The sequence below is a fragment of the Musa acuminata genome, chromosome BXJ3-7 (genome assembly GCF_036884655.1).
Source record: "Musa acuminata AAA Group cultivar baxijiao chromosome BXJ3-7, Cavendish_Baxijiao_AAA, whole genome shotgun sequence".
Lineage (NCBI taxonomy): Eukaryota > Viridiplantae > Streptophyta > Magnoliopsida > Zingiberales > Musaceae > Musa > Musa acuminata.
In genome coordinates this window covers 9,267,187-9,290,430 of record NC_088355.1, presented here as the reverse complement: position 1 = coordinate 9,290,430, position 23,244 = coordinate 9,267,187, and the positions used below count along the sequence as shown (strand labels likewise).

At 39.7% G+C, this 23,244-nt stretch overlaps 4 protein-coding genes across 5 annotated transcripts; 3 read left to right on the top strand and 1 right to left on the bottom strand.

Moving 5' to 3' along the window:
• The first annotated feature begins 3,274 nt into the window (after positions 1-3,274).
• Positions 3,275-4,977, top strand: LOC135642703 (nudix hydrolase 21, chloroplastic-like). 2 transcript variants are annotated; one of them, XM_065159068.1, is made up of 5 exons: positions 3,275-3,531; positions 4,049-4,154; positions 4,245-4,328; positions 4,431-4,559; positions 4,651-4,977. In XM_065159068.1, exons 1-5 carry the CDS (start codon positions 3,455-3,457, stop codon positions 4,756-4,758), a joined length of 504 nt encoding a protein of 167 aa, XP_065015140.1. In that variant the 5' UTR covers positions 3,275-3,454; the 3' UTR covers positions 4,759-4,977. The 2 variants fall into 2 exon arrangements, with proteins under 2 accessions (XP_065015140.1, XP_065015141.1); XM_065159069.1 differs by having other exon boundaries at positions 3,322-3,531; positions 4,260-4,328.
• A 1,864-nt stretch (positions 4,978-6,841) lies between these two features.
• Positions 6,842-8,903, top strand: LOC135642198 (plasmodesmata-located protein 7-like). Its single transcript, XM_065158133.1, has 3 exons — positions 6,842-7,670; positions 8,449-8,551; positions 8,660-8,903. Exons 1-2 carry the CDS (start codon positions 6,884-6,886, stop codon positions 8,547-8,549), a joined length of 888 nt encoding a protein of 295 aa, XP_065014205.1. The 5' UTR covers positions 6,842-6,883; the 3' UTR covers positions 8,550-8,551; positions 8,660-8,903.
• An 8,200-nt stretch (positions 8,904-17,103) lies between these two features.
• LOC135642593 (uncharacterized) lies at positions 17,104-17,891 on the top strand. The gene has a single exon (XM_065158869.1). The coding sequence runs from the start codon at positions 17,240-17,242 to the stop codon at positions 17,633-17,635; it is 396 nt and encodes a 131-aa protein (XP_065014941.1). The 5' UTR covers positions 17,104-17,239; the 3' UTR covers positions 17,636-17,891.
• A 1,369-nt stretch (positions 17,892-19,260) lies between these two features.
• Positions 19,261-21,243, bottom strand: LOC135643782 (pectinesterase-like). Its single transcript, XM_065161135.1, has 2 exons — positions 20,373-21,243; positions 19,261-19,958 (listed from the first exon to the last, which is right to left on the bottom strand). Exons 1-2 carry the CDS (start codon positions 21,241-21,243, stop codon positions 19,261-19,263), a joined length of 1,569 nt encoding a protein of 522 aa, XP_065017207.1.
• Between the last annotated feature and the right edge of the window lie 2,001 nt (positions 21,244-23,244).

The window sequence follows — 23,244 nt, the reverse complement described above, 5'->3', positions numbered from 1 at the left end:
CATAAATTCAATCATAAAAATATATTTTTTAAAAAAACTTTAGACTATAAGACCTTATTAAAATGAATGAGCAAAATATATATATATATATATATATATTAGAATTGAAACTCAACTTCTTAATTGACATTAGTTGTTTTTAGACTTTTTCCCTAATAACCAAGTATTTTATATACTTAGAATCGTCATATTATTTTCAATGATTTATTGAGTTTGACCACACTAAGTCATTAGATGTAATTTCATAATTATAAAACTTGATTAGTGACATCAAAATATGCTACGAAATTATCTTATAATATCAATAATATATATTATAATATTCTTGTGAATTATCCTTTTAGCTAATGTAAACATAAATAATAAGCGGACTTTCAAGTTGAGTTTTCTATATGTGAACATATAGTTTTTTATCCCTTGTAGATATATTATTTTATTCCTTTATAGTTTTTCAATATTTTATTCCTAGATAACTTCAAAATAGATCTAATACATAAATAGATCAAAAAGTAGATCTAATGCATAGATCTAGTTTATTTAATGTTCTATGATAACGTAGATTGCTTTGATACAAATTATAAGAAATAAAAATTATTATACAAAAATTTTATATCAAAATTAAAATCAAATATCATAGATCAAAGATAAAAGTTTCTTATATTTTGAACACGATAATTAATAGGATATCTTGGATTTTGTAAAATAAGGCATCGTGATCTATATGCATCATAAATCTATGTAAAGAAGTTAGTTTTTCTTTCTCTTCTCTTTCAATTTTCGTTACCACTATAATTAAGGAGTAGGTACGGATGAGTATAATTAAGGAGTAGGTACGGGTGAGAGAAATAATTTATGATGATTTGATCCTAGAAGATCTTGCCTATGATAAAAAGTCTAAGAAAAGTAGAGTTCATTGAGCAATAACCAATGTAATTAAAATTCTATTATATTTTAATTAATTAATTAAGCTCATAAAAATATTAACATTAATTTTATGCTGAAGTTACAGATGCATCCTCCCCACTTTTCACGTGTTCTTCAACTTGTTTTTTTAAACATGTATCTACGATGACCTTTAGTTTCTTTTATACACAAATCTTGTGCCTTAGCCTCATTTATCTCATCTAATCCGTGGCTGTCAGATCACACTCCATCCTTCGAACATAGCTTATGAACCTAATGAGATAAGATAATAAATCGACATCAATTATGATCTGCTGCTGCAAATACATCACCATCTGTTATGGAACAGAGAATAACAAGGATACTACACGATAAAGAGATAAAAAGAGGAGGAGAAACGGACGCGTGAAGCGGACAGCCAAAGACTCAATCGTCATTTTCGTAGGTTTTGCGTCCCCCCTTCCCTATACAAAATGTATTACATAGCGAAGAAATTTCTTTCAAGTATGCCTTGCGTACCGATCAAGAGATCTGTTTACAGAACTTTCTTTGTTGTTAGTCCTTAGTAGAATCGTCGTCTTCCTAAAAATTATTCCCTGCACCAACTGTTGATCATATGCTTCAGCATCATGTGCCAGTCACCACATGTCGCCAAATGTTTGGGTGGAACTCGACGTTCGTTGGATCAAGTTGGTCTACGCCAGCTTGTCTCCAGTCATAAAGTATTAGAAAAAGCAAAGACAAGGAACACTTTGCTGGCGTCGACTTCCTCCATTCTCCATGCGTTTGGTTCAAGTTTCCTGATGCTCTCCGATTAAGCTTCTAAAGGAAAGCATTCAATGAAATTTTAAGTCACAGCCACTCATGCAATAGACAGCTTCCAGGTAACAATAGGTTGTCACCCTTGTTACTCCCACAAATCTCGTCCATATCTATGTTTCTTAAAGAAACAAGTTTCATCGACCCACTCTCATATGAGGTGTCAACAGGAGGGGGCATATCTTTCATGAGAAAGATTGGAGAAGATGCAGTAGGTTCTGAAGGAACAGTGCGTCCAAAAACAACTGGATATAGGTGTATACGGTGATGGAGCATCAGTTTAGCGTATCAGTTTCGTTTCTGTTCTTTCAATCAACCCAAAGAAATGGGTTTTATCTGATTAAGTCTATAAAATTTTCTAGAGAACTTTTGTGGAGGAACTTTCATATAGCTTTGTGCAATGTTACTACAACGTTGGAGCAGAGTACGATGCATCACTATTCCAGTACCTATTGCCTGCTCTCCAAGACGAGCAGGCACTTGATATGATGGGAGAAGAGCGATCGAAAGCAAACTTTAAGCACGCCAAAATCCGTGTCTACGGTGCTCTTCTGATCATAATGAGCATGGCCTTGAGACACTTGTTGTGGCTCCATTCCAACACATACAAGTTTCCACAAGCCGGGAGATTATCGCTGAGTCTACTGACATAGAAGCGGTGATCTTTGTAGGGATAGACGGGCTCGTTCTTCCCGGGCTGCCGGGTTGGGCATCTGAACGAACGCACTCGACAAGAAGGTGGGCTCTCTACTGTTCTTGCTTTGGAGAAGTGATATATATATATATATATATATATATATATATATATATATATATATATATATATATATATATATATATATATATATATATATATATAACGGAGTGCTATCAACATGACAATGATATGACATCACCTAACCATATCCAATCAAGTCAACCTAACATTCATTAGTGCCGCCAAAGATTATCCGGTAGGCGCACAAAGGGAGGATCTATTTATTTATCTTTGGACTCTCATAATTAAATTTATTTCTTTGAATTTCTTTTACTAACATAACATAAATATGAGAGAGATCTTGTTGGACTAGTTTTGTAAAGTCTCTAAACTTGATGAGACTATTGTATCGAGGGAGCAAGACATAACAACTAGCTCAATCCATTTATGAGAAATTTCCTATTAGATCAAAATAAGTTGAATACTATCATTCGAATCTGAATCGTTCGTAGATCAAGAGTTCTCGATTCAGACAGCTCATAGCGGACCCAGTTCGGTGGAGTTTCTCACATCGAGGTACTTATAATTTGCCACAATGATTTGGGAGTCATTATTGCGACGTGGGGCGCGCGGGACAAGCTTGCGACCACGGTGTCCGCCTCGGTCTCGCTATCCCCGCGGCGTCCATCTCAGCTGCCACGCTCTCGTGGTACCGAGTACGCCCGTTGTTTACTAGTATCATAACACGTTTCTCTCTCCCACGTTGGCTTGTCGGCCCAACTAGCCGTAAGCGTCACACCCTCTGTGTCTCCTTATAAACTCCTCCTTTCGCCCCCAGTTCGATGCGTTAGGATTCCTCTCGCTCTCTCGACCCGTCTCTTTGGTATTTCGAGGGGATAAGCATAGCAGAAAGGGCGCATATTTCTCTCTTCCGTCTTTCCTTTTCGGGCTTCCTTCCAGCTGCATAGAAGTGGATATCCCAGTGCTTGTTTCCGTGAGGCCAAACGAAGCAGGTAGAGCGAAAGGAAGAAGAAGATGACGGTTGCTTTGGTGTCTCGTCAAGGAAGGCAATTGCAGCGCTACGACAGCTGCGGGAGCCGTCTTATTGTCGGGTGCGTTCTCTTCTTCTGATTGCTTCGACGATTTTGATTTCCTTTTGCAGTTCTCTTCCTGATGGATGTGAAGAAAGAATCACAAAAGAAATTTGATTTCCATCTTCGATTCATTTCGCTCGGTTGGTGATTGCTTCTCTCGTGATTACGACAGAAAGATGGCATCTCGATTGTTCTTGAAACCAATTATTGTGCCTTACTGTTGGGTTCATCAGAACACATCATCTTTTTTGTTCTTATTCTCAACTTTCCTTCTAAATGATAAGCTTAAATCCCACTCATGTGTGGTCCACATGTCCTTGCCATTCATTCTTCTAAGCAATGTTTCGCTTTCATACATCGGATGATGACAAATTGACACCAAACCGCCAGCCCTTTTTTTTCGAGTGTTTGAGCTGGAAACTTACTGTAATTGCTGTACGACACCTTCTCTCCCTCCCAAGTAAAATGCCTGAGCAAGCTTGACCTACTCGATCAACGTCATTGTCACCTGACGTTTCTTGCTTCGGTTGGGCAGGTGCATCCCGTACAGGTTCAAGACAATGCCATGTGACCCCGATCAAGCTGTCGAGGTTCTTGTTATTAGCTCCAGCAAGAAGAGACAAGAAATTATGTTCCCGAAGGTATATATAAGTAACAGATTTACTGTTTTCTGGAAATAATTGAACTTGATTTCAGTTGGATTATAGATCTCTACGTCATACTTCTGACAGGGCGGTTGGGAACAGGATGAATCCATAATCCAAGCAGCTTATCGGGAGACATTTGAGGAAGCAGGTGTCTTAGGACATCTTGAGGTCAGTGTACAAACCTTCTTAGTGTATGTACTACACTCCATCCTTTCCAGCTTCGTACGGGGAGGAAGTTCGCTAACGAGGACTACCTTTCATGGATCTCAGGATAGCCTTGGAATATGGAGATATAAGAGCAAAAGCCATGATAAGATTCACGAGGCCGTCATGTTCCCTTTGAATGTTACCGAAGAACTGTACTGCTGGCCTGAGAAGGCTATCCGAACACGGAAATGGGTGAGTAGAAGAAGATCGAACTGCTTCGTCTTTGTTTTCACTGGAAGATGAGGTGCCGAGTTGCTTACTCTATCGTCGCTTGGTGAAACAGATCAGTGTAGCGGAAGCAATGGCGGAGTGCAAGCACTCGTGGATGAAGGAAGCATTAGCTAGATTGGTGAAGCGTCTCTCGAGCGAGGATTTGGAGATGATCCCGTGACTGCACCGACGCCAAACTCTAGCTTCGTGTACATAAAACGAAATGAGGCCATCATCGGAGCTCAAACCATTTCAGGTGACCTCAAGTCTGATGTACGATATGTGTGGGCAAAGAGATTAGGAAAAGAGTGCAAATGTGTGTTTTTCCTCTTCCGTAGGGAAGTAGAACAACTCCAATTAATTCGATGATGAAATGAAGGTGAAAGTGTTCATAAACCAAGGAGTGTTTTCTGCGGTTCTCGTGCTTTTTTGTGTGCCCATGAGCACCTTTTATACATTATAAACCTCAGGAAGAGGGAACGACTCGATAAGTAACACCAATTAATTGGAGTTATGAGAAATGAGGCCCTTCCGTCGTCGCCATGGATGGGAAGGAACACCGCCGCGCTCCGAGACGATGATGATATTAACAGATATATGTTGGGCCTGGGCCGAGTGCATCAGGCCCGGATATGATGATGTAACCAGGTGACAAAGTTGACAAAGTTGAAACCGCACCTGATGGGAACATGAAATCATGGCATAGAAAGTTGCATTTTAGTAACACAAGTCGCTGTCATGCATTATTATCTGTCTTTAGAACGGTGATTCTTTGGATATGCTCCAAAAGGAAAAAAAAATGATAAGAAACCTCTAGAAATATTTGTTTATTCTTTAGGAGATAATCCAAAAGCATGAGAATCTTTCAAAATAATTTTGTATTGAAAGTTACTCTGATGACAAAAGCACTTTATCATTGAAACAGGAAAAAGGGGTGCTATGACAGTTTTAGCACTAAGATGGGATAACTTAAACCTCAGGTTAGGCCTCAACAAGAGAAGATAAAATATTCAAACCATAGTCTGCCAACGGATGGATGAAAACTATCACTAGCAAGAAGAAGACAATGTAGATAGATACCTCTGAACCCATTGAAGAAGAACCAGATTCACCGATCAAAATCAAAGATACTGAAAACTACTCAAACACCTGATTCGTAAGAGTGTGATCGGTCATCCAAAAGAAGAAGCTACGTGAGAGATCGCGATGACAATTTCCAGAGCATCACTTTAGGGATAAGGTGAGAGAAGGAAGAAATTATAATGTTAAATCTCTTCCTTAGTCTTGAAGACTTGCAATTCTAGCCGACAATAATTGTAGTGGGACCCAAACCACCTCTCGACAATTGACAACCAATAACGTAGATCCCCATGGGAGTTTGGTGGCTATGTAAGGGAGAAGAACTAGAGTCATTCGAAAGCATCACAAGTCAACTATGACCAAATATTATATAGTTATAGTGATAGAGTGAACACTTAGGGGATGAACTACAGTCAATAATCCAGTCATTTAGATATAAAATATCATGAGAATATTTCGCTCATGATATAGTTATAGTGATAGAGTGAACCTATTAGACTTATTTCCATATAGATTTTTTGTACATTGAGATTTGACCAAAGTCAGGTTGGTCATATTCACAGTATGATGTAGAATCATTAAGGATATAGGATTAAGGAGGATAACTTGATAGTTACTAGATTAACCTACCGAATGATTCATCCAAATAAGGTTGGGTTTGCTATACGGTTTCAGCTTTTCACCTTACCTAAACACAAATGAAGTTTGAGTCAATATATTTGAGTGCTCATGCAATCAATCCCATAGAAGAAGGGATGTCCAGCACGTGTTATTATAACACTAGCAAGTGTCATGGATATCTTAAATCTTCCCGATCTAAATACTACATACTTAAACTGCTTCTAGAAGCCTATGGCATTATTTCTAAGGAGATATAGTATGAATTCCTCTAAGACAATATCTTTTCCTAGATACAAATCAAATTAACTTTCACTAAACAAATCATTTTAACATTATTAATCAAACTGATATAAATTGACTGGATGTGAGTGTGAGAAAGTGGACTAACGAAGTTAAGAAATCTCTCTAATTTGCAGGCTAAGCAACACATATGATCAGGTCAAGACAATGACCGAAAGTTCCTCTGAATTGGACCAATAATTTGTTTGTCCACTGCACAACCCACCTTCCATGCCGAGGAAGCATTTCCATGAAAGAAACTTGTTGCTATATATTTTAGTGCCCCTCCTTCTTCCCAAGTGATTTGGCACACTCCCACCACCCTCATGCAGGTCCAGTGCTCCTCCCAAGAGCCAAACCATACAAAGGCGAAACACACGAAAGAGATGTCTGAGCTCTTCCCTATACTCGGTCTCCTCTTCTCCCTTATTTCCTCGACGACGATGGCGTCTTTCGATGACTATACCTCCTTCGTCTACGTTGGCTGCTCGCAGTCGAAGTACATCCTTGGTTCTCCCTACCAGTTCAACGTAGACTCTCTTTTGACGTCGGTCGCCAACGCCGCCACCTTCTCCTCATACAACAACTTCACCTCCTCTGCCGCTTCCGGTTCGTCCCCGGCCTACGGCCTCTTTCAGTGCCGCGTCGACCTCTCCGTCGCCGACTGCGCCTCTTGCGTCCGCTCCGCCCTGGATCAGCTCTCGTCCCTTTGTCCCTCTGCTTCCGGCGCCGGCGTTCAGCTCAAGGGCTGCTTCGTCCGCTACGGCAACGACTCCTTCCTCGGCGAACCCGACACCACTCTGCTCTATAAGAAGTGCGGCTCCGTCGTGCCTGGTGGCGGGTACAACTCCGACCTCCTCGGCATGCGTGACGCGGCCCTGTCCGGTCTCTCGGGAGGCGGAGGGAGCTACAGGGTCGGTGCCGGGGGGCACGTGCGGGCGCTGGCGCAGTGCGTCGGCGACCAGAGCGTGAAGCAATGCAGCGACTGCGTGGCGGCGGCAGTGGCGCAACTCAAGGACAGCTGCGGGGTCGCCAATGCTGGAGATGCTTACCTTGGGAAGTGCTACGTCAGCTACTGGTCCGACGGAGTATATACTTCGAGGCACTATCACGGTAAGCGGCTTTACGTTAACTGGCGGTGGTCTGCCGTTGCTTTCTTTTGCTTGCTCTCTTAACACTTTGGGCTGTGTCCGAGTTAGGCTTGTTGTTTTGAGAACTTAAAGAACATTCTATGCTTTGTTTGGATGTTTCGGGGTTTATTTTATGTAAGTTTACAAGGAGATAGAGACTGCTGTTTCGTCTCTTGTAAGAATAATGCCCAGTGGGAGAGACTTCGATAATATTCTTTAGGAGAAAGAATATTAGTTAATTTGAGAAAATAAATGGACTATTTACATCGTCATTGCTTAGATCTACCACATTATGGCCATGTCAATTAAATTCACCGTTAAAAGGTAGAACTATGGGACTCTCCTGTATTTGGCTGTGTCGTCAAATACTGACGAGTTGGCCATCAACACGTACGTTTGGATGAATATACTGTAAAGTCTCGTAGTGGCCAAGTTGCCATCCACTTTTTCTCTCCATAATTCCCACGAACTTTACGATAAAGCTACTTCTTTCTTCCGGCCACACAACGCTGCTTTCTCCCAAAAAGAAACTGGGAAAGCAAAGCGATCAAATAAAAAGAAGTCTTATACGCTTTTTGATGTCTCCAAAACTAATCGTTTGCCTTTTCAATATAACCATTGAATCCAGTGACAGCAGGATGAGATAGTAATGCATATGAATCACTCGGTAACATCTTGAGCTATCTAGTTAAAGTTCTGCAGCTCTTTTGTTCTCTTTCAGTGGCCACTATTTAGATTGCTCGACTTGATCGAAATCTCAGGTGGTGTGAGTGGGAAAACTCTGGCGATCATAATAGGCGTCACTCTGGGACTCGTCATCATGATCATATTCTTATCCTTCATCCGAAGAACCGGAAAATGATGGTCATTTCTCATCACCACTTCAATTTCAAAATGTTATTTAACTTCAAAGAAAAAGGTCATTTAGTATCGACTCATCTTCCTGTACTTGTGTTTTTGTTTAAACTGCAGGTAAAGACTAGATGGAATGCCTCAACTTTTGATGGTGTCTGTGTTGGTTGCTTTTGGGCTTTGGCTCTTTCTAGCTTTTTGGGTTCTTTCGAGTAAAGTAGGAGGGGGTTGGAAAGATGCAAGTGATAATTTAGTGAGGAGGCCCCAAGCGCAAATCTTGCAGGGACTGGAATTTATTCATATGATGAGCGCTTATGTTTGTGCTGCTTCGGGTAGTGTCATGTGATAGCTTCAGTTATTCCAACATTTTATTTTTTTTATGCATGTTTAGATTAAAACAAATTGGATTCTTTGGTTCGCCAATTCAACCATTTCAAACTTATTAAACGTGGAGATGTCGTTTGCTAATTCGAGTTGGATATTGATTCAAAGACAATTGAGATCCTTCTTGGGCATCTATCCCAAGTTGATTTTAGTTAATACCATCTTTATCCAATTATGATAGTCCTTAAGTAAAACTATGTTGAAGGCATTCTCGATAATATCTTTTCGATGCTTAAGTTAGTATGAATTCGAATGATTCAATTTATATTTTTGTGAGAGAGAGAGAGGGATCTATTGTATAAAGAACCCTTTTATAGTAAACTTTAAATATTATTACTCTTGTAATAGACATCGGTTATGAAGAAGGTGGTACGCCTCCTCCATACTTAACCATAACAATGGTGCATCGAATCCAAAATGTGACAACTCAGTCCACGTAGTCATGTGATGTTGTAGTGTTTGTGGTGCTAAGATATTACCCGTATTAACTTACTGACACTAAAGCAAATCATGAGTTATTGGACATTTGATTGTTTTGGCTATATGTTTATTATTGCACTATGCCTGGGATTGATTAGGTTGTGTGTCATCCAAAAATGCTTTGGGCCAATTCAATTATAAGATACATTTTGAACTAATTCGATCACATATGTCGTCGAGATATGTTTTAAAGTGATATAATCGTGTATGTCACCGAGATATGTTTTGAGTAGATTTGGCTATATATGTTATTGAAATACACATGGGGCCAATTCGATCGCATGTGTTGTCGAGGCTTTGGTTCAATTCGGTTGTGCATGTTGTCTAGATGTGCTTCATGTCAATTCGAACATGCATGTCATCAGACATTGAGCTGATTCAATCATGCATTAGATTTGGCGAGTCATATGTGTGACTTTTCGAGCGAGATAGTATCCCTCTAGTGTTGTGCCCACACATGCGAGGTGTCACCGTCGCCCTCTCTATCTAGTACTTAGCCATCCCTCTCAATTCAATCTCTAAGTGATGGGACCCCCTCCTTCTCAGGCTACTTGGTTATCCCCTTCATGATGCGTTGGAGGGAGCCGACATTGGCTTGGAGTGTCGTGGACTTGGATTAAGACTACAAAGTCATCTCGCAAAATCCAGCTCTTTCGGCCCTAACCTCATTGGCCATCTGCTTGTAGATCTTTATCTTATTCTGGAGCTTCATGATCAAACTGTCGAGAAATCTTGGGGTGACATTACATGCGCAGCAGAAGAACAAGAAAACAAAATCCCTAATTTTTCAAAAAGATGTTCGTCATCGTGTAAAGATTGGTGCGCAAAAATCCGTGAAATAAACTGCGTATAGAATAGATTGTGTTACCTAGGAAGATCATATATCCTTATTTCCTTACAGATCTCTAAGAGAGGGTGAAGGAGGTTAAGCGTCCTCCTCTCTAGCGATGATCCACATAGTAGGGCTGTGACGACGCTCCTTAAAACTCTAGGCCTGCTCTAAGGTGGAGAGGGGGAGGAGAATAGGAGAGGCAAGCAAAGGCTCTAGCCTATGAACTACTGAATCTCTCCTATTTATAGAGGTCCCTTGTTAAACCCTAATGGATCCTCCCTTAGTGGGTATTGGATCTATATCCAATTACCCAAGCCTTTTAGATTAGTGGATCTCTATCCAATAATCTCTCGTGGGCTCTTATTGGATCTCGTCCATGGGATCTAATAATTCAGGGGTTTATTGGATATCCAATAAGATAGGGGCTCTGACGGATATCTAATATCCGAACATCTACTCATCGCAATGTCTACTATGTGTGTGTGACCCTCTAGGCCCAATATCGAGCTGGCTGTGAGTCATACTTGTCAGAACTCCTTCTAACTTAGTGAACTATTATCTCTATAATAATTCACTCGACTCATCGACTACGGACGTACTAGACCACTACGCCGTAGTCCCTAAACGATACAGGGGAATTCAATCCATTGGACCTGTTTGTTTTTAGTTATCATATACCTATAGTCCCTTATCCATCTAATATCCCAGAGACCGTATATAGGCTATGGTGCTGTCAGACCCATACGGTTTTTTCTTGAGTCTCGCTCTAATCGGATTCTCCTAGAGAACTCTTTCTCTCTCAATCCGAATGACCCTGGCCAGGGATTTGTCTGAGCAATAACACATGGGATATTCCTCTCATGATACCGAGAGTAGATGATCTGCTATCGATACTCAATAGCCCTCGTAAGGTCGACTGTCACTCCCAATGACTAGCTATACTAGATCTGGGACATCCAAACATATAAATCTGGTATCAAAGAGTGAAGCACTCATATAGGACATCCTTAGTGTCTCAAGTCTAAGGACCAGATACACCACTAGGATTACGGAATCGTTGTCTTACAATAAGGCTTCATCAACCATCAAGCATTCCGTAAGCGGATCAATCAGTGAACTCATTCTCCACTAAGTACCTATATTGTATTCCTAGTATCCCCACACGAGCAACTATGAGACCAGCTACATTCATCATATGGACGGGTATACAGCACACCAGTCTGTCCGATTATCACGATGTCCCTCTCGAGTAACCTATGACCGAGATTATTTAGGATCTGTGTTTAAAGGTGAATTGATCTCATTATCGTGATCTCATCACGATCCGATTCCCATTGTACAGATCCAAGGACATCATAATATATACATGCATATATAATAGTTAATATAAAGTGATAAATACTAAAATATAATAAGCAAAAAGATTTCGTGTCAAGTCACACGTGTCATCATTCACGTGATTGACTTGTTGGACACCTATAACTAGCACAAACTCTATCCCATTTTTATCGAATGCTCTAGCTCCACCAAAATCTAGAATCATGCCCCCTTCTCATTATAGAACTCTTACTTAGGGCGCCTTATTTTTTAGTTAATCCCATTTTCTTATTTTTGAGGAATTCTAGGCATAATCTATCAACACTACCATGAGATGTTGATTCTACATAAAGAGAAACAAGTTAGGGGGAAGAAATGCCGAGCATAAAAGGATTGTCGAGTCCAAGACATTTACCATGACAACGTAATTGTGTGAGACTACCATAAGGTCCTCAGTAAGCCTCACATACAAACCCTTCACTAGCCTTGAGTGCGAGATGCTTCGATTCCACTGTGCAGCTTGACTGGTCCTTGTGATCTCCTAGGAGGGGGGTGATCACATCTTCTTCCCCCTCGGGCCACTCTATCGCCGACTCGCAATGGTATGAGTACTTTCGGATGGGGCAAACTACGAATATGTTAAGGGATGCAAGGCCACTTAGGTGGGCCAAGGAAGCTGAGGCTTGGATCCCTTTGGAGGTGGGGACTATTGTTGCTGCGCCCAATGCTCATCCCACCAACTCACAAGAACAGGAGGATTCGGTGGTCTGGATGACTCCCCCCTGACGATGGCAAGAGGGGAGGGCAACAGTGACACCTTGCACGTGCAAGCGTGACACGAAAGAGAAATTTTCTTGTAGAAAGAGCTACACATGAGAATGGCCAAATTTGATGTGTGATCCGGTCATGCGAATATCAAATAAGATATTTCACGACTCTAAGGTAAGGTTAGATTCTGGTCGTGGGCTGCCGCGATCATGATGAAATGGGCCTTTTGAAAGGAAGTTAGGGTTTTGGCTTACGGCTTATCTTAGATCTGGCAGAGAGAAAGAAGACATATACGAGGACAGGACAGGTTTTCTCTATTTACTACCCCTCCAGATTACTGAATCAGGGGAGTTATCAGAAGATTAGTCATAACCTTACTTTAGAACCGGAACTAGACTCAAATCTCACTCTGATATCCTATACCTATTGCTACTATACCTTCATTCGGTTCCTATAACTTCATTCTTAAAACACATAGCAAGTAGGCAAGCTGGCAGGAATTTGTTCGAAGCACATTTTGATGACATGTGCAACCAAATCGATCTAAAGCACACATCAATGACACAATAGCATAATAGGTCCAAACGTAACTCAACAACACATGTTCAATTTCACCCAAAGCCTATTTTGACGACACAGGATCAAATTGGCCCAAATTGCATAAACACTATCAAATCTACTTGAAGCGTATCTCAATGACACTTTGATCAAATTAACCCAAAGTGTTAGTTACAACCTAATCAACATAAAGTGAAATGTAACGACAAATATAACCTGAACAACCAAATGTATAATAACTCATAATTTGCTTAAGTATTAGCAAGTTAATATGGATCAATTTCTGACTAAACTTCATTATGCTTAATATGGCTGACACCTCATGATCATGTGATAGACACCTTAGTGCTATGAGATAGATACCTCAGTATCATATAGTCGACACCCTAGTATCACTTGGTTGACATCTTAACATAAGGTTAAATAAGTCAAATGTTATCACATCCCGGATTCGATGAATCATGTTCATGATTAAGTCAAATGGTATTTGGAGTTTACTATAAAAATATTTCTTAAGCGCATTTCTCTCTAGAAAATATAAACTTAATTCTTCAAATTTATACTTAGGCATGGAGAGATATTGTTAAGAATGTCCCAAGCTAGACAAAAATGATGTCGACTGAAATCGACTCAGGATCGATGCAGATGAAGAACCTCAATTAGCTTTAAATCAATGTCTAACTAAAACAATCAAAAACTGACTTATACAATAAATCAATTCTTAATTCTTAATAGATGATATATTCTTCATGAGATGTACCATTTCAAAATTGAGTTTATCCAAATCTTGTATCAATTCTTATCGTACTCTCTATAAAGACGTTTCCTTCAAATCGACTATCAGATTTTTTTTATATTTAAGTTAATTGTTACAATTGTTTTTGTTGTTGGTTTAGAATAAGATAGAAAGGTTTAGGATGCAAAGACATGATGAGGAGGCAGAAGCATCACGGAGAAGGGAGAAGAAAAATTAAGTAGGGTTTAATAAGGTATTGGTGCTGTTTGACACATTATTATTATTATTATTATTATTATTATTATTATTATTATTATTATTATTATTATTAAATAAAAAATTATTTTAACTTATTTGAGGCCAAGACAGTATTCTCCATTTTCGAGATTTTGGATGGTTATTTATGTAAAATCAAGATTTCTATAAATATATCCATTATGGCTATTACTATTGTTCTAACTATTATGCTTTCTAAAGGATCTGTGTGTAAATTTATTGTCTAATTATTATAAATTTACATATATATATATATATATATATATATATATATATATATATATATATCCATAAAGATCCTCTTGCTACAGAAGTATTAAGAGTTCGAATTATACATCTTGATACTAACATTTCTCTTTGATGCTGCAGTTGAGACAATAAGGCATTAAATATTGAAGAAATTTTATTAATCTATTGGGGGATGAATCCGTCGTCTGATTCACAACGAGAAATGAAAATGAACTTAGCTAAGACAGTACAGAAGAAATTCCTTTTATGGTCACTTGGGCTTCTAAGGCAAGGGATAATAATATCAATCTACTTGCTCAATTAGCGCTAAATATTGAGTTAAGTTTGGATCTATCGAATGGCTGATTGATGAAGATTAGAAGTAGGAAACGATGGTGTCATTACATAAGTAATGACTAGGCTGAACTTGATCTGTTAATCCTATAAAACGAAGGAATCTATACGTAAATCCCACCATCTTTTCTTCTTTTTTTTTTTGTATGACAATTCTAATACCATGAACAAGAATAAATTGATCTGCAGCAGGAACTGCATATCACCCCTCTGATGCTTTAGCACAATATAAAGTTAGCAATGGATTATAATTGTTATCAGCTGATGTCAAACCGCCATAGGAGAGTTGATATTGCTTTGGTTGCCGTGGACTCTCGATGTGGTGTCAAACCCGGTATGCTTTCCTCTTGCAAGAAGACTCATGTCAGGAGGGGCTTTCGATGTGATTCTTTCGATGTTAAAATTAGCATTCGAAGATAAAAAGGGGATGAGTAGAGAGAGTTCAACCTCATAGAGTTTTGCTCTCTTCTGATTCGATTTTAATTAGTGCGATAAGGTCGGGCTCTATCAAAGGGAACCTTGGTAAGCAACTAAACTACCTCAAGTTTGACAGTTTACTGGTGTGACGGATGGTAATAGCTTCTTGGTGAGTACCTCAAGAGTTCACTGGTGTGATAGATGATAATAGCTTCTTGGTGACTGATGAGAATAACTTCTTAGTGAGTACCTCAAGAGTTTATTGGTGTGACGGATGATAATAGCTTGTTGGTGAGATAGACCAATGTTATGTAATAATGGTGGGATTCCATCGTATTGCTTTCTAACTAATTGATTTCGTCTTAATTATGAATTTTATAAATATATGATAAGTCTATTCAAAATAGGTCATTCAATGATGATATTATAGTCTAATGGGATCTTGATCATAATGAATCTTATCATCATTATTTTTTGACCTAGGGGCTAAACTGAATGTGACAACAGATTGATAATCCTGAGAGGTGAGATTGAGTATCGGTAAATCCCATCAATAATGAGGACATTAGGGTAAGATAGTAGTTAATCTCATTTTTAAAAGACATTAAAATAAAGTATATTGATATAACTATTTATGTCGATCAATATTCTTTTCTCAAAAACCGTTAACATCCTCAAGGAGGTGATGATATCATCATGATTGAGGTCAATGTGATCTATCTTTTCTTCGTTGAAAGTAATTTTCGGATCCCTCTCAAGTAGCTGATATTTTTTGACATGAAGTCTTCGATGACAACTGATGGGTTTGCATTAGTGATTTCCTGAACTTTGTTTTTGAATCTAGAAATGAAATCAATCAGAGCTGCCGTCATGCATTTGGACCAACAATTGCTAATGAAGTGTTTCTTGAAATCCTTTGCTAAGGAGTATCATCTACATGAAGAGCGGCAAACAAACAACATATCAAAGCCTCCTTTCTTTCGTAGATGGTCATCCGGGCACAAAAAACCATCGGGCGCTCCAATGGATCAATGCTTATGTCCAATATTTCCAAAGTCCAAAGAAGAAATTCCAACGGAATTAATTCATTTTGAATCTTTTGGATGAAGGGCGATCTCACAAGACATCGATGGGTCATCGTTCTTTTGGAGATGGGATTCTCGATGCATGTTCCTCTGTCATCCATTTTCTTGGATTTGCATTTGCAAGGTAAGGTTCATGAGATTTATAGATCGGATCTTCAACTTATGCAAAATATATTATGAATAGCTTAAACCTTCGACTTTAGCCATAGAAAATTATGAAGCACAATCATTAGTCCTAAGAATCATCAATCTAAAATATTTGGACACATAGGTTAGGTCATCGAACTCGATCACAACATATTAGAAGGAGCCACCGGTGATTGAAGCTACTATTAGATCTAAGTAGCTAGTAACATCAATATCGATGTTAGGCCGGACGATATCTTCAATGTTCAAATTAGTATTTCGACATACATAACAACATAACATAGAATTTAATATTAAAAATCATACATATATTTTTCTTTTATAGTCGATATCTTTATAACCACTAACGATTAAAAAATATTTTTTAAATAAAAAATATTTAAAGAATAAATTATATCTTGATCACACCTAACATGAAATATTTATCTGTTGGGTCCTTATTTTTTTAATAATATAATTTCTAAATAAAAATGAATATTCTTCATATATATATATACTTTCAAAAAAGACATATTTGTGCATAAACTATACTATTTCCATTGAAAGGAATATAAATGTGCATAACAGCTCCGTTATATCAGCCTTTATTCTTTTTAGAATTTGTCATTGTTGATGACCGAAACCACATTTTGTCCGTTGGACCAATTCCTTGCTTCCTCGCGAAGGTAACCGGAAAGATGCCTTTAAAGATTGCCGCCGAGTGCCGCATCAGCGGTGGATCAACTACTGCCCGCACACCTGGCAAGCTGTCGAGTTCAAAGAACAGACGTGCCCATCATCGAACCGCGTTGCCGATCTCCTCCTCTTTCCAAATCAGTATAGTCTTTCCACACTCGGTTCCCCGATACGAACGAGTGTACCCCATATGCTATTGCTGATGCTACCGGGACCACCTTGGGGAACCTCCAGTTGGGTACGTCCGAAATGATGTCGAAAGTACACGTGGTTGCATTTCCTCGTTAAAAAGGAAACCCACGATTCATTTATTTCCTGCGGGCTCCCATCCGGACGAGGCGGAGAAAACAAAGTGGGCTTCTTTCTCCTCCGCGCAAGATTTGCTTTTACTAGTACAGGGTTTCGCGTCGATCTCTAATCGATCCGATCGTTCGTTGATCCGGATGGCGTTGGAGTGGGTGGTGCTGGGCTACACGGCCGGGGCTGAGGCGATCATGCTGCTCTTCCTCACCCTCCCGGGCCTCGGCGGCCTCCGGCGGGGCCTCCTCACCGTCGTACGGGGCGCCCTGAAGCCGCTCCTTTCGGTGGTGCCCTTCTGCCTCTTCCTCCTCGCCGACATCTACTGGAAGTATGAGATGCGGCCGACTTGCGAGCAGGAACACGCCTGCACCCCCTCCGAGCACCTCCGGTACGAGAAGTCGATCATGAAGAGCCAGCGCAACGCCATCCTCATTGCCTCTGCCCTCCTCCTCTACTGGCTCCTCTTCTCCGTCACCAGCCTCCTCGGCCGCATTGACCAGCAAAACCAGCGCATCGAAAATCTCAAACGCTCTGAATAATCCCGTGATCGCTAGATGCCAAACAGTAGAGTAGATTAGTCTTCGGATCGCCTTCAGTCTCGTCTTCTCGCCCTTTTTCTCTATCATCCGATTGTCAAAGAAAGATGTACTTGTGATTCGTACGCTCTGTTGTTGATCTGTGTGTCCAATCCAAGCGTTTTCGTCTCTATTGCATTTCAATTTACGTGCTACGTTGTCTGTTTGATGCTATTAAATACTGTCTTCTGGAAGAACTTTTACGTTTCTTCTTATTAAACTTGCGATCTACCTCCTCCATCAATTAATTCTGTTACATAGTGACGGCTGTATAATTAATACCTCTCTGTTTTTTTATGTTGTAAATGTTATAAATCATTGAGTTCCGTCATTGAGAACTGTAGAAGTCAGAGTCGTACCCTCATTCTCCTTCATAAATGTAAGAAGGGCACACTCATTGAGAACTGTAGGAAAAAGATTTTGAAGAGAAATTTATAAGTTAAACAGGTGTTATATAGAGTAAAACAAACACCAAGTTCTGATACCTCGTTCCATCTTTCAACTTCGACACAGATGAGGCCGGGTTCGTGTCTCTGACAGCGGGCTGTGAGGTCTAAGGCCACCTGCAACACCCAGCATTCGATCTGCTCCTACGCGCCAGAGGTCACCGAGCACAGACCGGTTTCCCAGAAGGGCGACGTATACAGCTTTGGCGTTCTCCTACCGGAGCTGCTTACCGGCAAATCTCCCTGAAGCGGAGGCGCTCAAGGAGGACGACATGGACTTGCCGAAGTGGGTCGAATCTGTTGTCAGAGAGGACTCGTCTGGCGAGGTGTATGATCCAGAATTGATAATTAGAATGTTGAAGTGGAAATGTGACGGCTATTGCAGCTTGGCATCGATTCTGTTGTCAAAGATCCAATAAAGATAACATTTCTCATTAATTTTATATTAAAAATTAATAAAATTAAGATTGATTTATAAGATATCAATGGTTTTCATTCCGAAACGGTTCTCTATATTATCTTAATTAATCAATTCAAAATTTTTAATTAAGAATATAAAAAATTATAAATAATAATGATAATTGATATTGTTTCATTTGATTCAATCAAACTAAATAACTCAACATTAATTTAATTAAGACTCAACTCAATCTGAATCAAGCGAGCCAAGGGTCCGAACCCAATATCTTGATCCATATATTAATAGATTGGGGTAGTACTCTATCTCCATATCACTTAGCCTCATTTCATCATCATTTATTTTTTCATTCTTAACTTGACAGGTCCTCATGGGCATTTATACGTCAACTTCAATTTAAGTATTTTGAATCGACTCAATAAAATTGATATCTTGTATATATCTTATAGCTCAAAACCAATGATATTGATGTGATGAAGATTTCTTGCTTTCATTGCTTCAATTATTGCTCTGATTATTCTTGGATGCATAATAAATTTTACTTAGATTGCTACGCGTATATAAGTGACATTTGATCAATTGAAGGGTTGTGCTGCATGATCAGCGGAGTTTACAAACTACCAAAATATCTCAAGTACAAATTGATAAGAGGGAACTATCCAGGTGAGTGAGCTACACACCTATCCAGTAGTTGCATAGTGTAGCTCATTGTTTCCGCCAGCGTCCTATCCATAAAGCCCGGAGGCATAAGGGACCCCCGTGGTTCGAATCCACGAGTCACCGGACAAAAATTTTCCGGCGGTGAAAGGTTCGGCTTCCTGATCAGTTGTTAGGACATGGTAGCCTGGCCAATTTACTCGTTTGCTGGTATCAGCACGGTCGCCCTTGCTCTGGAACTCCGCATAGTACAAATTGCTCACGCTCATGTTCTTGTTCCACGCGAGCCACCCAGCAGGATCAACTAGGTCATCCAACCTTGACAGCAAGTAAACCGTTCGAGAGTACTGCTGCCATGGCCGGCCGAGAAAGGTCTGGAATGACCCCTGCACCGGCTTCAGGTCTGGCGCGGCCATGACAAAAGCGGCATGCATCACGATGCCAGTGTTCTCATGGAAGTCGTCTCGGCCTTGGGCCGTCACCGTGTTCTTCTGCCTGTCCATCGGCTTCCTCACATAAATCTTGGGGTTTTGGAACACCACGGCGGCGTCACCGAAGATGAAGTCCACCGTACCGTAGATGTCACAATTACGGTAGAACTGCCGGTTTGTGTGGACGTAGAGAGTGTCTTGGTATCCCTTGAAGCTGCAGCGGTAGAACACGGATCTGTCCGCAGACGAACGAAGTGCGACGGCTTGATGCTTCTCAGGTCCAGCCGTGTTCTCGAAGCCCATGTCTTGCCCAATGAAACCTTCGCCGTCGACACCTGCAGCAATTTTACGTGCATTTGTCGATGGTGACAGTTCTAAGAGCGAGCATTTTGACTTTCAATTTGACTATGACATTTGATCTATGTAGGAAGGTGGCCTCTGATTCTAATGTAATCTATGTTTAAGAAATTAGTCGAAAAGAATTGCAACCATTTAATGGAAACACATTGAATAATGCGAGGTAAGTTTACTACAATTATACAGAGTGAGCGTTATATCATGTATGGAATTTTTTTTTCATTTATTTTATGAAAGAGGTAGGACAGCAAATGAGAAATATTTGAGGTGTTTCTGTATACATGAGTAACGCTTTTCATTATTCTGCAAAATATTACATGGGAAGTTCTAATCATCCACCCAAGTTCAATTATAAACCTCGTTAAGATCTTTATGAGAGAGAAAGAACTTACGAAAGGTAGCAGTATTGAACGTTGAGGTGCCATCTACGACGTTCTTACTACCGGTTACTATGGTGTCATCTTTCCCGTCTCCAACCATCATTAAGTTCACCATGTTCAGGGCGATATCGACGGTCTCACTGTAGACACCAGCCTTGACGTAGATCACAAATCTTGACGTGGTTTGCCGTAGGTTTACCGACGCCGCGACTGCTTCTGAGATGGTCTTGTAGTTCCCGGAGCCATCTTTAGCCACCACAAGATCGGGTTTTATGGTTACGCCCGTCTGGATAAGTTTGCGATCAGCTGCCTTTACCCACCGTGGAAACCCATCGGATAGCAACCGGCGGTTCTTAGGAGGCGGCTTGTCCCTCGGCGTTGCTATGTTAACGGCGAGCATGTTGGAAAGTGATTCCGATAGGTGGTTGGTGACGAAGGACGAGGATGCTAAGGGGAAGGTGGAACCGAGCTCCACAAAGCCATCCCTGCACGTCCGTTCATTAGCCTTTGCGGCGCTTAGCCACGTCTGAGAGTCTTCGATGGACGAAGAAGAACGCATGGAGTGTTGAAGACGGATGATGGTGTCGTTATACAGCTTCAAGCAATCAGCCAATGCTGCCTTCGCCGGCTTGTCTAACAGAGTCATGTCCATGGATGATATTTGACGGAGGGCAAGGACGGTGCGGGCCGTGGTGGCCCGGAGGAGAACGTCGCGGAAGTCCGATTGGGAGATGGACTCAGCAATCTCATTTTCGAGCATCGAACTGCACACTTGAGGGTGAGGCGTTTGGTTACACCATGAGATTGGATCATTGGCGGCCACCTTGAGCACTAATAAGAAGTTGAAGTAGAGGATGACTAAATTTGCTAACAGCGTGGCCATGATGCGAAGTTCCGAAACAGAGGGAAAAGAAGGGTTTGAACGATTTGGCCGATTGCTACACTTTATTTATATAGACTTGATGAAATGTTCTCTTCTCACGTCTTGCCTAATCGTGATTTCTTTTCTAAATAGTAAGCATGAATTGTTAGGAACGATTTGATTTCTAATCTGAGGCACCATACGAAATCAACTTTAATTCTAAATTTATATTATTTTTTTACATTCCGAACAAATTAATTTGTTTACCGAGAAAATAAGCAAGATATTTGTATATAATTTGATAATTATTCTACATATTTATTACAATAAATAATCAGCTGTTTAGCACTATTGCCATCTCAAACGTTGCTTCAAGGTTTAAACTATTTTACTATTTTAGAATTAGGGCGATTTCCTATTAAAAAAGTCTCCCTTTTTTTTAAACGCTCCCTGTTTTTATTTATTTTCTAAATAATATCTCTAATTTTTAATTTCATAAATACCCTTACCTTTCCCTACCTTTGCCACTGTCATCGAATCACAAATGAGGAGGAGAGGAGGAAGCGAAAAGGCAATAGCTTATGCTATTCGTGTCTCTTTCTCATCCTTTCTAAGTTTTATAGATGCATGCACTATTAAATTATGTTGCTCTTTATAATTAGATAAGATATATAATATAATTAATTAGATTTTGATGACAGATATTAGTTAATAAAAAAAATCATATTATAGTAAGATTATTTAGGGGATACCCTTGATGGAAGGAACTCTCCCAATAACTTATTTTAGACCCTCTACTCTCGCCTATATAAATAGACAGAACCTCTAAAGACTAAAGAACGATCTCATAAAGGACGTAGTTGAGAGATTATAGTTTTCATCTCAACCTCCCTGAACCATCAATCTAAGTAGTCATATGAAACGATAGAAAGAGAGGAGAGTCTAGTTTTCCTTGCAGATTGACAGCGATTTTGGATCTAAAGAAGGTGCCCTTACAGATCACATAGAGATCCTTTTTTCAGATGACATCAAAAGGTACGTATCATAAAATCGATCGAATATTATTTGATTTCAATCCTAGCATAAAAGATTGTTTCTGTAGTACATAGAGAATATAACAATTTTTATACTTACAATTGGTATTAGAGTCTAGGTTCTTGAAATCAAATATCTTAGATTTGTTGTTTTCTGATTTACAATGTTTGAATGATCCATATTTTGTTGATCTAAATTCCTACATCTTCTATTTTATCGCTTGCTAGCGAGCGGTGTTAGATTCCTTATAACGCGATCTTCAATAATCATGAAGCAACGATAATCATTGTGCAACACTATTGCCAACCTCACTAAATATGTACAACATATTTGTTGGCGGTAATGACTACACCGAGCAACGTGTACTTCATACCAACATCAATAGCTGTGCGCAACCATGCATCGCAACAGTTGTGGTCCAACCATGCCTAATCGAAAACCGTATCTAAGCGACACCCAAGCGGCAACCGCACGAGGGTAGAAGCCACGCATGGGCACAAGCTGCGCCCAGGCGGTAGCTATGCATGGGTAGAACCCGTGTCCAAGCGACGACCACATGCGAGCATAAGCCGCGCACTAGGAAGGTAAGAAATATGTTTGTCCTTAAACAAGCTCCTAGACAATGATATATAAAGTTTCATGATATTATTATTTCCTTCAGATTTAAAGAAAATATTATTTATCAATGTATATATCTGAAGGTAAATGGGAGCAAGTTTATTATACTAGTCTTGTATATAGATAATATTTTACTTGCTAGTAGTGATCTTAGTTTATTGGACGAAACTAAGATATTTCTCAATAAGAACTTTAAGATGGTTAATATGAATAAGGCAGCCTATGTTATTGACATTATGATATTCAGGAATAGATCTTAAAGGTTATTAGGATTGTCTTAGAAAAGATATATTAATCATATCTTAGAGAGATTTAATATGCAGTTTTGCTTAGCCAATAATACACCTATTACTAAAGATGAAAAATTCA

Excerpts from the sequence above, each read along its gene's own strand:
- LOC135642198 (XM_065158133.1), top strand. The coding sequence starts at position 6,884 with ATGCAGGTCCAGTGCTCCTCCCAAGAGCCAAACCATACAAAGGCGAAA. Across the intron at positions 7,671-8,448 it reads TACTTCGAGGCACTATCACG|GTGGTGTGAGTGGGAAAACT; the intron begins GTAAGCGGCTTT and ends TCGAAATCTCAG.
- LOC135643782 (XM_065161135.1), bottom strand. The coding sequence starts at position 21,243 with ATGGCCACGCTGTTAGCAAATTTAGTCATCCTCTACTTCAACTTCTTA. Across the intron at positions 19,959-20,372 it reads GTTCAATACTGCTACCTTTC|GTGTCGACGGCGAAGGTTTC; the intron begins GTAAGTTCTTTC and ends AAATTGCTGCAG.
- LOC135642593 (XM_065158869.1), top strand. The coding sequence starts at position 17,240 with ATGGCGTTGGAGTGGGTGGTGCTGGGCTACACGGCCGGGGCTGAGGCG.
- LOC135642703 (XM_065159068.1), top strand. The coding sequence starts at position 3,455 with ATGACGGTTGCTTTGGTGTCTCGTCAAGGAAGGCAATTGCAGCGCTAC. Across the intron at positions 4,155-4,244 it reads AAGAAATTATGTTCCCGAAG|GGCGGTTGGGAACAGGATGA; the intron begins GTATATATAAGT and ends TACTTCTGACAG. Across the intron at positions 4,560-4,650 it reads CTATCCGAACACGGAAATGG|ATCAGTGTAGCGGAAGCAAT; the intron begins GTGAGTAGAAGA and ends TTGGTGAAACAG.